Below are 15,420 nucleotides of genomic sequence, written 5' to 3'. Positions count from 1 at the left end.
TGTTTCAGTGCCACGTGTCGTCGTGCGTGCGTGTGTGTGTGTGTGCATGTTTTGCCCACGCTTGTCAAAGCGCGGCAGCCGGGGAGAGGAGCTCCTCAACTGGGAGGCGAGGAGGTCTGACCGGCGCCGGCCTGGCGGACGCGCCCGTCACGCCTGAACATGTTCAAGCGTCGCCGTATCGGATGACTCTTCCCAAGCCATTCCCTCTTGCCCTCGACTCCGTGGGTATAAAGCGAGCTGCCCCGGACGCCAACGAGAGACTTCGATTTCTTCCTTCGAGTAACGTGGTCGCCCTGACCGGCTGCTCTTATGCGATGCCAGAATAAACAAGTTGTTCTGTTGCCAGTCGACTCTTCCTTTGCCGGGACCTTCGGATGTTTCCTGCTTTGCCCCAGGCCGCCAGGCCAACGCTACCCTTGGGGCTTGCAACCCTTTTGCAACAGCGGCAAGCCAGCGTCTTTTGGCAACTGGAGCAGACAATTCCGCTGAAGCGAGAAAGGCGGCCTGTGTTGCTCCGACTCCCCTTAGTTGAGTTTGGCGTGAATAGCGGCACTGAAATAAAGCCGTAATCTAGAGTTGAATTTTTCAGGTTTCTTTGTGAATCGGTCGTTTTTACTGTTTTTCCTTCATGCTTTGAATAGAAGGAAAAACTAACGTTTTTGTATACTTAGCAACTGAAATTTGTTGCTATGTTGCCTTATTTAATTACAAATTGCACTGAACCGTTTATTTTTAGTTCTTTCCAAGAAAAACCAATAAAAACTACAGATGTCTTGCTGAATAATCAGCAAGGTGTCGCATCGTACTATCAATCAACGTCTATTCAACACTATTCAGAGGGAAACTCTGACCATGTGCATAATTTTTTTTTTGCGGAACAAGCCTTTAGCAAACGAGAAAATATGAACGTATTGTTTCAGACATGTCCTCAGTTGTCCGTCCCAGAAGAGTGTGGCGACGGATCGTTTGGAAAAGAAATTTCCTATTACTGCTTGGAATCCTTTACATATGGCGGAGTAATAAGACAAAGTCATCCCAGTTAATGTTGGACAAGCGGGTGTTAACCACGTAAAAAATAGTTATGTTCGGCAGATCATCCTCCGCGCTGCTGGCATACCTGAGAAACTTGAGATCTAGTAAAAAGTTTTTGTTAGAACAACAAATGTAGCATAATCCAACATCATTCGGCGACCCTGATACTGTAAATTATGACTACGAAGGAGGCGCCAATAACCGCAGGCTCTTTTTCAGTGTAGCCAGTGAGTGGGGAACGTAGCGGCCAGTCATAACTTTTTGATCGGCGTGCATTCGCAGCGACTGCATCATGTAACAAACATTCAAAACTGGCAGAACATTGCTGCCACGAGCGAAACAACCATGTAGCGTAAGTTTCCAGTTTATTCGGATCATTGCAGTCGCCACGCAACCGCACAAAAACGACGCCACATGCATAGCGCGCAGTATACGCGACCGGCGCGTGACCCAACACGCCGCTGCCAGGGGGAAACGGCGGCGCGGGGTGCTACGAAGGGTGTCCTCACCCTGAAAGCGGAGGCGAGGCGAGCGGGCATCGAGGCACCCTAGGCTAACGCTTGCAATTAGAATGAGGACAGCGCAGCCAGCTGTGGGAGAGCAACTGAAATGGGGCAACGTTATACGGGAGAGAAAGGGCGCGGCGTGCAATAGCCAGCAAAACTGGGGACACCATTCCGGCGGAAATGAAGAAGAGGAAATATATAGGCGGAACATGTACACCGAACATGGTGGCAGGCGGCTTGTTAGGGTAATTACAGAGTGGATTCCAAGAGGAGGAGGACGCATCCAGCGGCTGCAGGTGCTCAGGTGCACGTGGGCACAAGGGATTAGGAGATTTGCCGGGATATAGATGCTTGCGACTGGCTTACGGCAGGGCTAATTGGAGATCAATACAGGGAGAGGCCTTTGCCCGGCATGCATGTGCATTGGGTGAAACGTGGCTTGCGCTGATTATTATGATGATGGCGACGGCTCTTTAGTAAGGATGAAGGTACTAGGCTCGACGTTATCATTGCACATTGACTGAAAAACACGCTAATACAAGTAGAAGATCTAGGGAGACTGTGCTATCAAGAACGGCGAACATTCGACTGGTTTTGTGCGTGCTAAGGCTGCTTATAGCACTGCACCCCGCTCAGTTTGCTTGTTTTGGGCTGCGTTGGTTCTCTTTAGGGGACGGTCACGTAACGTGGTAGATCGCATTGAATTTAATCGCATTATTTCGCACTGCATCGCAGATCAATGTGGCATCCGATGGTGTTTGTGAGAAGTGGCATAACACATTTAAACGCAACAATGTCTATATAAAAGAATCAGGATAAATTAATACAAAAGAAAACGTGTGCACATGATTTCTGCATTAAAGTACGCCTTCTTCCCGACTACAGAGCATTGTAATATAAAGGCTTCATTCTTAGCCTTCTGCTCGAACGTGCGTCGCCATTGTGTGAATTCAAGTGTACTTCATATATTCAGTGTTTTTTTTTACGGCACTCTGTTAAATATAAAGTATTTATATAATTGCACGCGTCTCACCTTCACTTCATTTCTCCATTCTGCCTGCTATCCTTTATTTCCGCTGGCCAGCTCAGGTGCTTCAGCATCGATGACAGATGCCAGGGCTAGCAAAAATCTTATCTTCCTTTTTGTTATTATTTTAAGAAACCACCACCACTGCTACTACTACTACTGACATAGTCATTTCCGAAAAAAATGCCATAACGCGTAAAACATACGGGAACAGAATATGGTTGGCTCTGACGAAGTGAGCGCAGCTGGCACTTGCAGAAGTGAATTTGAAATCGTACAGAGCGAAGGGAGATTCTGGCGAGTAGGATGAGAGCACACTCTTCCGCTTTGTGCGACCCTTGCAGGATCGCCGTCGCCTGTGGTGGATTCGTGCTCTTCTTCATCATATAGTGGCATGCTCGGCCGCAGCAATCATCTACTGGTACCGAGACTGCGACCCGCTCCAGTGAGGGTCCGTCCACAGCTACGACCAGGTAAGGAAAAAAAATGGCTGGCGGTATAGCATTGCTAAGCACGAAGTTTTGCGGGAAAGCACGCCTCCTTGCAGGTGGACACCACTGCCATGTATACACGAAAGCGCGATGAAGGCGTCCACTGACCAAGGGAGCCAGTTATCCGCGTCTTCAACTCTTTCTTCCTTTATTCTTGCACTTCCTCCTTTATCCCTTCCCTTACAGCGTGCTTCATATGTCCGCCGATATGTGCGACAGATATTGCGCCATTTCCTCTCCCTAAAAACAACCAACCAGCGCCAATTTGCCCAATGTACGCCGGCGGCCTATGCTATAATTATATTTGGTATTTGAGGAAAGGAAATGACCCAGTATCTGTCTCACACCTCCGTGGACACCCGAACCACGCCGTAAGCGAAGGGATAAAAGTGAAAGTGAAAGAACAAAGGAAGGAAGAAAGAGGTGCCGTAGTGCAGGGCTCCGGAATAAATTCGACCACCTGGGGATCTTTAACGTGCACTGACATCGCACAGCACACGGGCGCATTTTTCGTTTCGCCTCTAGTGGAGTGTTTCTACAGCATTGTTGTCAATGCCAACGCGTATTGCTCCAGCGCAGCGACGTGGTTTGAGCGTTGTAGGGGTGCCGACCAAATCCCTTCTTATCGCGTGCAACCATTGTAAAATGGACAGTACACTGACTCGGACCTCGAGATTTCACTAACGTTCTATTCCCATTTCTCCTCGCAGCGACCTTGTGTCTTCTCAAAATAAAGGGCTTTCAGTCAATCAATTTGTGGGGCTTAACGTTCCGAAGTGACTCAAGGGCTATTAGGGGCGCCGTAGTGAAGGGTTCCGGATTTATTTAACCAGGCGAGCGGCGCCTGACGCCTACCGTGCTCGTGCACCAGTACTAGTGGCATAAAAGCAGAACGCAAAATTTGCACACAACGTCAAATAAATTTTAAAAAGTAGAGTATGCTTAGAATGGCAAAGAACCAGAATACTATCAAGACTAAAAAAACACAAGATAAATAAAATAGCTTATTTGATTTACTGGGCAAAGTGACGTTCGCCATGGCAGCGTGCCCTGCAGCGGGCCATTTTTTAATGCTCTTCTGTTGTCCAATTCCGGCACTGTGCTTGAAACATTGACAAGCTGGAATGAAACCCAAATGAAACATTTATTTATCATTGATACGAACACAACTTCTCACCTTCGTTATATGCCAAATAATTATCGCACCAGCCATTAAATTATAGGTGTGTGTGTGACCGAATTTTAATGTTGCACAGGATCATACACTCAGCGACACCCACTGAATCCCATATCATATTCATTGGTCATTCCTTGCGAAGAACCTGCACGCACTCACTAACTGAACATATTTCCGTTTTGGTCTCTCTTAACAGTTTGAAGCTTTCTTTTAACCCCTTCACCACCAAATTATGGATGGACGTTGGCAGCTCTTTGCGTAGTTTTCCTCTTGAAGTGTTTGCAACTGCATTGCCTCTTCATGTTACTTGTTAATACCTTGATCTGCTATGCATTACTTTTAATGTGAAAGCACTGTTGTTCCCATTACAAGCACAGCCGGCGTCGTGTGTGTACTCGCAGATGGCACAGAAAATCCCAGCGATGGCAACATGATGGTGCTCTTGCATTTGTCCTATTCCAGATCGTTCCCTACTACATGATGGAAAGCATGTCCTATGTGACGACGTTGCGCGGACTATTCCTGGCCGGAATCCTCGGGGCGTCAACAAGGTAAGGAGCACGTACACCCTACCAATTTTATGGCGAAAGCTCTACTCCTCAAACTACAACTCCCAAAGTCAAGTTTGGTGCGCGTTTGACCTTGAGCCGGCGGAGTGGAGGCGTGGCAAATGACGTCATAACACGCGACTCAGTGTGGCGAGGCACCGCAGCTGCGCTCGCTCGAGGCTTGCCTCTGTGGTACCACGTGACTAGCCGGTTGTGGGGGGGGGGCATCGGGGCAGGTTGTTTTGAAGTCACAAGGTCATGTGACCTTTCTCAACCAAATAGCGAATTTAGTGACGCTGGACATCGCCGGCGTTTTGGTGTGAGAACTCAAATGCTATCGCTTCAAAAATGTTTTCACGAGACGAAAAATTTTGTTGCAGTTGACCTTTAACCTTACGGTTGAAAGAACGCTTGTCTGTTCCAATTAGATATTTCGATTCCAATCTATCTTTGCCATCCCAGCCTTTCGTCACTGGCTCATGCCACCCTATGGCTCGGCCCGCATTTGCTCGTCGTCAGTCGCTGAAGCCTAGAGACAGTGGGGATCGACTTGATATCGCATACGCTAATGACGAAAAGCGGGTCAGAACATATGTAATTGAATCGAAATAGCGCATCGGCCCGATTTGGCTGTCGCTGTATAGCAAATGTGACTCTGCGGCGAATCTAGCCAGAAAACTTCTAAAATATAGTCAGCCGCCGCGGTGGCTCAGTGCTTATGGCGCTCAGCTGCTGAACCGAACGACATGGGTTCGATCCCGGCCGCGGCGGTCGAGTTTCGATCGAGGTGAAATTCTAGAGGCCTGTGTCCTGTGCGATGTCAGTGCACGTTAAAGAACCCCAGGTGGTCGAAATATCCGGAGCCCTTCACTACGGAGTCCCTCATAGCCTCAGTCGATTTGATACGTTAAACCCCCATAAACCCATAAACTTTAGCCGCAAGTTTCACGTTGCGGCTACCACCGGAACGCATGGCGTAAGAATGTGTAAGCACTCTTTACACGTTGTTGTGGCATTACAGTGCACGCTCTCTGCATTCACTCAACCACTCCTACGAAGTGCGCGTTCGATAGCAAGTTGCAGCAGGCCTTTGAATACTTGTGCCCCTCAGCGCCAATCCCACAGTTTCTCTAGCAGGAGAGGTCTTGAAAGGAATTCCCTTCCTCTTGGCAACCAGGGGAGGGTACGAAGATTCTAGCCGGTGTTGTTGCAAATACACGCTCTCACTTAAAAAACTTCAAGCTTAACCTACTTATACCCCTGTCACATGGCATTCCTCAAAGGCCTTTCCAGCAAGGCACCACTTTCACCAAAGGAGTGAAGGCTCAAAGGAACTGCAACACAGCCACTCGGTGCAGCCCGAAAGTGAAACAGTTGTGTTGGTACTGAACACCCGCTCCTATACATGAAGTGGATGAAGTGAAAATTTTAAAGTGGTGTATTTTTTTCACTCGTTGAGCTCAGACATTTTTTTTCTTATTGCTTCGTTAAAAGAACAGCAACAGCAGCTCTCATCATTAGCAACTGGTTTTGTGTATTGCCTAGGCCAACAAGGCCACTCGGTGTTGCGGCAACAGTTATACTGTCTTGAAATCTGGGCATAAAATATAAACTCCCACGCAAAAAGCAAAACCAGGCAAACCTTCCATATTTTAACGATGTTTTCAAATATTGTTAGCTGCTAATTTTTTCTTTGTTTCCACTTTATGACGCTGGACGGCACTGCGATCGAAGGTTCTCGAATGCCGCGCCTTTGCGCTGCAAAGGTATCGGAAGGGCGCCTTCTCCTTCAAGGCCCTTAGCGACAAAGGTACAACATTTGTGCCGTGCAGCTTCACTCCTTAAGCCTTCAAACATAAGGACCTGATTCGAAAAGGCCTTTTCGTTGCCAGTGTGACAGCGGTATTAAGATTTAATTGTTGTAAAAATGTCTATTTTCGCTAAAGGGGTGCAACAAATGCATTTCCGTGGCTATCCGAAGGATTCTTCTATCTCACTGTTATGTTTGTTGCGGCCTAGGTGACAGTCTAGCCAAGAAAAAAAAACTTGTTGGTCCCTTTTAGCCGGAACGGTCTTGACAGCCTTCAGATTGCACTAGAGGGGACACATCAAGCAGGGTAAAACAGTGTGTTAATTAATTGAGAGTTTATTGGCGCAAGGGCGACTAAGGCCAAAGAGCGCCAAACCGATGCTTATTTATATCTAGGTTACAAGTGAAACTGATGTCATTACGATACGCGGTGCGCAATAAACAAATAAAATAGACTAAAAATCCAGTGTAAATGGCTGGAACAAATTCATAAGATCTAAAATATCATTACTTAAATTGTGGTTAATCATGGCGGTAAAAAAGGAATGAAATGGAGTCTGAATGTAGGATACTGCCAAGAGCAAGAGGGCGAGGAGTTGCCTCCCACTGTGCCTGGCTACGGCGCCTCCTTGTCTGTGACAGGGTACCCTTTAGATGATGTGATATGAAAAAACTATAAAAACCTTTAAATTCCAATGCTATTTAAAAACTTCATAATTTTATCAAATGGTACCATAGGTTCATCACCTAACAGAAGAGATGGATGGAATGGTACGTGATGTCTGTAAAAGTTTGCAAAATGAGTATGACGATGCATTTCATACAATGGACAGGTTAAAAGGATGTGAATGACTAAAAGCGGGCAACTACAATGCTCGCATTCTGATGGATCTGCTCCCTTGAGTAAAAAATTGTGTGTTAAGTGTGCGTGTCCAATTTTTAGTCTTGAGTGTATGACTCCATAAAATCTGTTTTTGTGATTGCAATCCTTCCATTCTTTTATGTTTGGCTTTATGAGGTGCAGTTTATTATTTAGTGCATGGTTCCATTCAGCCTGCCATTTAGATTTCAGCGCTCACTTAATTGTTCCTTTATAGTCCTGCCAGGGGATCTTCATTTTGCAGACGTCACTCCCGGTTGCATTTCCTGCCACGGAGTCTGCGAGCTCGTTTCCAGGAATTCCAACATGGCTTGGAACCCAGTAGAAATGTACGTTATACCCGCGTATTGCAAGCTGATGCAGTTTTTGCAGGATATACAGTAAAAGAGGGTTTTTTGATCTATGTTTCGAGCTAATTGCAGTCATGGCACTTCTGTAGTCTGTGTATATTACTGCGTTTTTATTGTGTTGGTTACTTATGTCGTCCAGTGCTATCAATATTCCATATAATTCCACAGTGTACACACTTGCTTTTGGGTTAAGTAACAATGGCACGACTGGTTGAACACTTTTGCACGGCAGCTGCACCTACCCTGTCATGAGTTTTTGAGCCGTCTGTGTATAAAGCAGTGAATTCATTATATTTTTCTTCAATTTAAAAAAACTCGCTTTGTATAAATGCCAATGGTACAGCTTTCTTGTCGTATTTGCCTAATGGAAAATTTGCATTGCACGGACGTTTTTATCCAATGTGCGACGTCATTTTCGTATGGGAACAGATGCTCTACAGAATGATTGAGTTCATATGATTCGGCGGTCTGGTCTATCCTGATTCGTATGGTTGGCATATATGTTGTTTTATTTCGGAAGAGAGCTGTCTGACATGTATTTTCCAAAAGAGGTTTGGAGGAGTGTTCCGGAAATGAAACAAATCTTTAGTGCATATGTCAATGTTAGAAATGCTCTTCGCGATTGCAAAGACGGTTCGTGGCATTGCACATATAGGCTTTGAATAGGCGACATTCGGTACGCACCTAGAATAATCCTTAATCCGGAATGATGGACGGGGTCTAGAGCTTTCAATGTGGATGGTCGGGCTGAAGAATAAACAACGCACCCATAGTCCATCTTCGAGCGTATCAGTGATCAATATCGGCGGAGTAAGCAAAGTCTGTCTGCACCCCATGTCTGGTGGGACAGAACTTTCAGGATATTTGTAGCTTTCTGAGTGCGGAGCTTCAGCTGCTTGATGTGTGGTCCGAATGTTAGTTTTGAATCGAAGATCAAACCAAGAAACTTCTGTTCGGTTTTTACGGGAATGGTTTTTCCACTGGGATGCAGGGATGGATGTGGAAGTAGGCCTCGTTTGCGTGAGAAGCAGACCGAAACAGTTTTTTCTGGCGAGAACCTGAGTCCATTTTCATCCGCCCACTTTGTGAGGCGATTGACAGTTGTTTGTATTTGTTGTTCGCAGACAGCAAAGTTGCAGGATGCAAAGCTGATTTGCAGATCATCTACGTATGAGTATTGCACACTAGGTGGGATGATATTAGTTAATGAATTTATTTTTAAGCAAAAGAGCGTCACACTCAACACGCTACCTTGGGGGACTCCATTTTCTTGAACAAACACGTCAGAAAGAGTGTTGCCCAACTGGACTCTGTAGGTACGGAAAGAAAGTCTTCAATACATCGGAGCATTTTCCGACCAATTCCAGTGTTTACAAGGTCCTGGAGGATTCCACACCTCCAGGTTGTGTCGTATGCCTTTTCTAGATCGAAAAATACCGACAGACAGTATTGGCCATATGCGTGAGCCTCCCGGATGTGTTTCAAGGCGCACCAATAGGTCTACCGTAGATCGGTGACGTTGGAAACCGCATTGGAATCGATCTATTCGCTTGTTCAATTCTAGAATGTAAACTAGCCTCGTATTGACGAGACTTAAACTGCGGTATAATCATGGCAGTAAAAAAGGAATGAAATGGAGTCTGAATGTAGGATACTGCCAAGAGCAAGAGGGCGAGGAGTTGCCTCCCACTGTGCCTGGCTACGGCGCCTCCTTGTCTGTGACAGGGTACCCTTTAGATGATGTGATATGAAAAAAAACTATAAAAACCTTTAAATTCCAATGCTATTTAAAAACTCCATAATTTTATCAAATGGTACCATAGGTTCATCACCTAACAGAAGAGATGGATGGAATGGTACGTGATGTTTGTAAAAGTTTGCAAAATAAGTATGACGATGCATTTCATACAATGGACAGGTTAAAAGGATGTGAATGACTAAAAGCGGGCAACTACAATGCTCGCATTCTGATGGATCTGCTCCCTTGAGTAAAAAATTATGTGTTAAGTGTGCGTGTCCAATTTTTAGTCTTGAGTGTATGACTCCATAAAATCTGTTTTTGTGATTGCAATCCTTCCATTCTTTTATGTTTTGCTTTATGAGGTGCAGTTTATTATTTAGTGCATGGTTCCATTCAGCCTGCCATTTAGATTTCAGCGCTCACTTAATTGTTCCTTTATATTCCTGCCAGGGGATCTTCATTTTGCAGACGTCACTCCCGGTTGCATTTCCTGCCACGGAGTCTGCGAGCTCGTTTCCAGGAATTCCAACATGGCTTGGAACCCAGCAGAAATGCACGTTGTACCCGCGTATTGCAAGCTGATGCAGGTTTTGCAGGATATACAGTAAAAGAGGGTTTTTTGATCTATGTTTCGAGCTATTTGCAGTCATTTCACTGCTGGAGGCTGCGTATATTACTGTGTTTTTATGGTGATAAGATTCAAGAACAAATGTTTGTCGGATGTTCACCACACTTTCAAATGATTTTGCTATAGGCAGCTGGTGAGTGCAATTGGACTGTAACTATCAGGACTTGATGATGGTTTGGCAGGCTTCAAGAAAGGTACTATAATGGCTTTCTTCCATGCGTCAGGTATATTCCCTGAAATCAAGATTTTTGATGAATTTTAGAAGTGCCCCAACGGCAGCCTCAGGGAAGATGTGCAAGCATGGTGTAGTGTATATTATCTGGGCCTGCTGCTGTCTGTTTGCCTGCAGACAGTACTCTATTTGGTTCCTCTATTGTAATTTTCATGTTATAATGTTCATTCATGCTTGCTCCTATGGGAAGTTTTTATTTTTCTGCTATGGACTTGTATTTTTGAAGTTTCTGTGTAGTTGGACGAACTGGAAACAGCAGCGAAGTGCTAACCTAATATGTTTGCCTGTTCTTGTAATGTTGTTTCTGTACCAGGGGTGGACAGAAATGGAAAAGTGTAAGGAGAATAGTCGCCACTGAATTTGCGGACCTCATCCCACAACTTCTTGGCCTGTAGTGAAGTATTTATTTCGGATACATATTTCCTCCAGGACGTTTTTTCGGCATTTCTGCGAATACGAGGAGCACTGGCCCGGGCCTTTTTAAATAATAACAGGTTCTCTGCTGTGGGGTACCTTCGAAATATTCCCCATGCTTTGTTTTGTTCTTTTTTTGCCAGTCTGCACTCCTGTGTCCACCAAACCTTGTGATTTTTTCTGATTTGTCCTGATGTTTGCGGGATCGCTATTTTTGCAACATAAATTATACAGGTGGTAATTTTTTCATTTATTTCATCTATGCTAAGCTTATCATTGAATTCTTTATGTTATGTGGCATTTTCGGTAAACACCGACCAGTCAGCTAGCTGGAGTTTCCAGCGCTGGGGTCGTGCTGGAATGATTTGGATTGAGGATGATAATTTTAAAACTGGGTAAATGGTCACTTCCTCTGGGGTCATTTAAAATGCCCCAAATAAAATCATTAAAAACTGATGGTGATACGAAAGTTAAATCAAGGCAGCTCATTTTTCTCGAGCTGGGACAGCAATATGTGGTTTTTCCTGTGTTCATTAGGCATATATGTTATTAGTAAGTATCAGGTCTTCAATTATTTGGCCTTTGGTGTCTGTGCGCTCGCTACCCCAAAAGGAGGAGTGCGCGTTAAAATCCCCGACTACCACATATGGTTCATGTAGTTGATGGAAAAGGCTTTCCAAATCGTGGATAGTAACTGTGAGGTGTGGTGGTATATATACAGAGCATATTGTTATTGTTTTGTGTGTAACTACACTGACTGCTACAGCCTCAAAGTTTGTTTTCAATGGTATTTCGCGTGCAGGGACGCTGCTTTGCGTTATAATTGCGATGCCACCTGAGAGCCTGTTCTCTATCTCGTCGAAAAATTTGGAATTTTTTCAAGATGTTTTTGTGTTTTGGCCCTAGGTTTGTCTCCTGAAGAGATAGAGCTAAAGGTGACATTGATTTTAGTATGCCTATAATGTCTGTGTAGTTCTTCATCATTCCTCTACAGTTCCATTGAACCAAAAATTCCATGTTTTAGTGTGTTGGGTGTTGAGGAAGATTAGTTTTCAGGAGGAGTTATTCTCGGCTTTCTTTTTCTCTCGAGAAAATTATGCCGCCCCTTCAACACAGAAGTGCTGGGGGTGGTATCCATCACCTCCCTGGAGGAGCTGGACTCCTGTGAAGCTACGGGTATACGTGTGGTAGGCCTTTCCCGGTTGGAAGAAGCGTTGTTGGCTCCCGACTCGGAGGTCGGCAGGCCTTCTCTCGGAGTTGGCGGGGCAGCTTTCGCTGCCTCTGCCAGAGGGGTGGATTGCTCTCCCCCGGACTCACTCGGTGAGGCCTGAGCAGGCGTTGAGAACCGGTGTGGTGCGCCACCCCATCGCACCGCATCGGCGAAGTTTGTATTGGGAGCTAGGAAAAATTTGCTGGCTGTGACGCGTCGCCTTGCTTCCTTGAAGGTGACATTTTCATTTGTTTTGAGTTATTATTTCTTTTTCTACTTTCCATTTTGAGCATGATCGTGAGTAGGCTGGGTGATCCTTGCCACAGGATAGGAGAGGGACGGTCGGTGACGGGAGCGGTCGCATACCGCGTCGGCTCCGTGACAGATCGCAATCAATTGCGATACACCAACTTTTCCCCGTGCAAGCCTGGTATCATCGTCTCCAGGAACCTCAGCGGCACCCGTCCACACCACGTTTGTTAAGGTGGGGCCAATTTTTGACCACTTTTCGGTCATTTAAAGCTTTCGTCACGCCGCGGTGGTGCTAAGCCTAACGGCGCCGGGGCCTGCGATGGCCCCGGTCGGGGATCCCTCGGCTCTGGCGGCTCCAAATCAAGTCACCGGATACAACCCGCAGTCCTTGCAGATCGTAACAATGGATACCCATCAATCCGAGGATACGACTCAAGGCGAGGATCCTCTACCAACCGAGGACGATTACCTCCAAGATATGGTCCGCGTCTGGCGCGGAAAGAATGCGGCGGCGGCATCGAGGGACGCTGGTGCTGGTGCCACCCAGCAACAGGCGCCGGCTAGCTCTGCGCATACGCAGGGCGGGAGTGCGCTGAACGCAGCCTCGAAGAGCTCCAAGCAACTCCGGTGGCGGCCGCAGAACACGCCGCGCATTGAAAAAGATGACATCGTCGTGGTGCTAAAACCAAGAAACACGGTCGGCCTCAAGGCAACTTTTGGTCCTGGACGAGCCGGCGCTGCAGACCGCAGCATCCTCGGGGACGACGCAAATGCTGGACTTGAGGTGTGGCCCGTTTGGGACCAAAACGTCCTTGTATGTGCACTGAAATCTGTCGACGCCGCGGAGAAGCTACTCCGGGATATTGTGCTGCCGGTAGGGGAACGCGAGCTACCGTTCCGGGGACACCCTAAACCCTCCGGTGCGTTCTGTCGAGGCGTCGTGACTGTTTCGCCAGACGAAACGTCTGAAAGTGTTAAACGAAAACTCAGTGCGGAACAAAATGTGGTGTCTGTGCGCAAGCTAGGGGGAACCCCGGTTGCGGTGATCACCTTCGCGGGGACCAAGGTGCCACGGACGGTGTTGTACAGCTACGAACGGCTCCCTGTTCGCTTGTACAAGAAAACAGTGCCAGCATGCCACCGCTGTGGCACAGTGGGCCATCGGGCCGATGCGTGCCCGCGACCGCAGCCGGGCCGCTGCAAACGCTGCGGAGTCCAGGTTCTCGATGCCACTCCTGACGGCCCGGCAGAACATGACTGTGTTCCGAGCTGCCTCATCTGCGGAGGCGGCCACCCTACCGGAGCTCCTGGCTGTGCCGGGTGGTTCCGGAAAGCCATCAAACCGAGCTCCCCATCCGGATCCAAACCGAAGACAAAGACGGGGCCCAAGCAGGCTCCTCCGCCCAAGGCCAAGAAAGCGCCAGCCGATCAGGAAACCAAGGCCAAACCCGGCACATCGAAACCTGTCAAGTCCGCGACCCAGGCGGTGCCCCCGGTCCTCAACGCCAGGGACTTCCCGCCCTTGGCACCCGTCCAACCACAGGAGAGCAGTTGGAGTAGGGCAGTCTCCGGGCCCCCTACCCGTCCCTCCCCTACCGAAACCGCCCTACAGCAGCAGGTAGAGGAGCTCAGGCGCCAGAACCAAATTCTAGCGCGCAAAATTCAAGAATTAGAGGCCAAACAGGCCGGGTCATCCGAACCAATGCAAGAAGCTGAGCCAGATGACGAGGATGACGGGTCATCCGTAACATCTTGCCTCACTAGCGTCTCGCGGCAGTGCGGGGACACGGTAGTTGGATCTGCTGGTCGCGTCGCCGGCCTAGAGGCACTGCAGCGCCAAACCGAGCAACTGGAGGAGCAAGTGGCGGCCCTCCCGAATCAAATCATGTCAGCAGTCCGCGAGTCCTCCCAGGACATGTTCAAGGCAGCTTTAACGCAAGCACTTCCCGACCTTATGGCCCAGGTCACTGACTCGGTCCTTAAAGCCGCGCAGCCCTGGGTCAGCACCCAAATTAAGAACGCCACTAGCTGCGAATCCCCTCACCTCAAACGTAAGACAGCCTCCCGCCAGGCAGCGGAGGAACATGGTTCAGGATCTGTAGCTGGTGGGTCGGTGCGGCCAATCGCTGGGGTTGCGCTGGCTCCCGGCCAGAGCTAGTCCGCTCGCCCGTAAATAAATAGAACAAAATGGCTAGCAGATCTAATAGGAATCATAAAAACCTTGAAAAATTCCAGATCATCCAATGGAACTGCAGGGGTTTCAGAGCTTGGAAAAAACGGTCACACCTCCAGCTCTACCTGCAGTCCCTAGGAGACATGCCGGCACTCATTGCCCTGCAGGAGCCCGGCATAGACGCTAAATTATCAGGCTACAGCACCTTTCAGGGGGGCGCCTCTACGTGCATCTTGGTGAATAAAGCTTACACCGTGGTTCAAGTCGACTTAGACTTGAGTACCGAGCAAGAATATACAATGGTCCGGGTACTGCCTCTCAGACGCCGCGACCCGTCAATACATATCCTCAACATATACTGCCCTTGAAATCTTAATGAAATCTTCCTTCGCGCGATAAAAATGGTAGCCAAAGAGCCTCTAGTGGTCGTTGGAGACTTCAATGCTCCCAGCTTTAATTGGGGCTACCACTTCGAACAGGCAAGAGGACGTAAGCTGGCGGAGCTCATCTCCACCCTCAGCCTCACGTTGCTCACGGACCCGGCGTATCCCACCCGAGTGGGGAATTCGGTAACCCGCGACACGTGGCCCGACCTTTCTCTCGTTAAAAATGCTAGAGCGGCTGCTTGGGAGAACTTGGGAGATTCTCTAGGCAGCGATCACCTCCTTCTCCGGATTACACTCATGGCGAAGGCAGCGCGCAAAAAACGGGGTCAGGCCAAGCTGACCGATTGGCACAAATTCCGAAATCACACTATCCCTCCCGTACTATTTTCCGGCGGCTACGCGGAGTGGGCTAACCACATATACAACATTCAGAAATAACACGTCACAACACTACAAACCACCGAAGAGATCCCCGCAGTGGACACCCACCTCCTGCATTTGTGGGAGGCGCGCCGGAGCTTAACTAAACGGTGTAAAAAGCAGAAAACTAATCGCAAATTACG

The 15,420-nt window shown here is 47.8% G+C and overlaps 2 protein-coding genes across 2 annotated transcripts in view; both read left to right on the top strand.

Moving 5' to 3' along the window:
* Window positions 1-10,188, top strand: part of LOC144113451 (major facilitator superfamily domain-containing protein 10-like) — an 81,754-nt gene extending 71,566 nt beyond the window's left edge. Inside the window, exons 12-15 of the mRNA XM_077646537.1 lie at window positions 2,910-3,038; window positions 4,696-4,784; window positions 7,689-7,800; window positions 10,013-10,188. Coding sequence (XP_077502663.1) covers window positions 2,910-3,038; window positions 4,696-4,784; window positions 7,689-7,796 — 326 coding nt within the window. The 3' untranslated portion in view covers window positions 7,797-7,800; window positions 10,013-10,188. The remainder of the gene's footprint in view (window positions 1-2,909; window positions 3,039-4,695; window positions 4,785-7,688; window positions 7,801-10,012) is intronic.
* A 2,429-nt stretch (window positions 10,189-12,617) lies between these two features.
* Window positions 12,618-14,456, top strand: LOC144113131 (uncharacterized). The gene has a single exon (XM_077646047.1). It carries the CDS (start codon window positions 12,618-12,620, stop codon window positions 14,454-14,456), a length of 1,839 nt encoding a protein of 612 aa, XP_077502173.1.
* The last annotated feature ends 964 nt before the right edge of the window (window positions 14,457-15,420 follow it).

The sequence above is a fragment of the Amblyomma americanum genome, chromosome 1, assembly GCF_052857255.1.
Source record: "Amblyomma americanum isolate KBUSLIRL-KWMA chromosome 1, ASM5285725v1, whole genome shotgun sequence".
Classification (NCBI taxonomy): domain Eukaryota; kingdom Metazoa; phylum Arthropoda; class Arachnida; order Ixodida; family Ixodidae; genus Amblyomma; species Amblyomma americanum.
The sequence above is the reverse complement of the archived record's forward strand: the minus strand, read 5'-3'. Positions and strand labels throughout refer to the sequence as shown.

Excerpts from the sequence above, each read along its gene's own strand:
- LOC144113131 (XM_077646047.1), top strand. The coding sequence starts at position 12,618 with ATGGCCCCGGTCGGGGATCCCTCGGCTCTGGCGGCTCCAAATCAAGTC.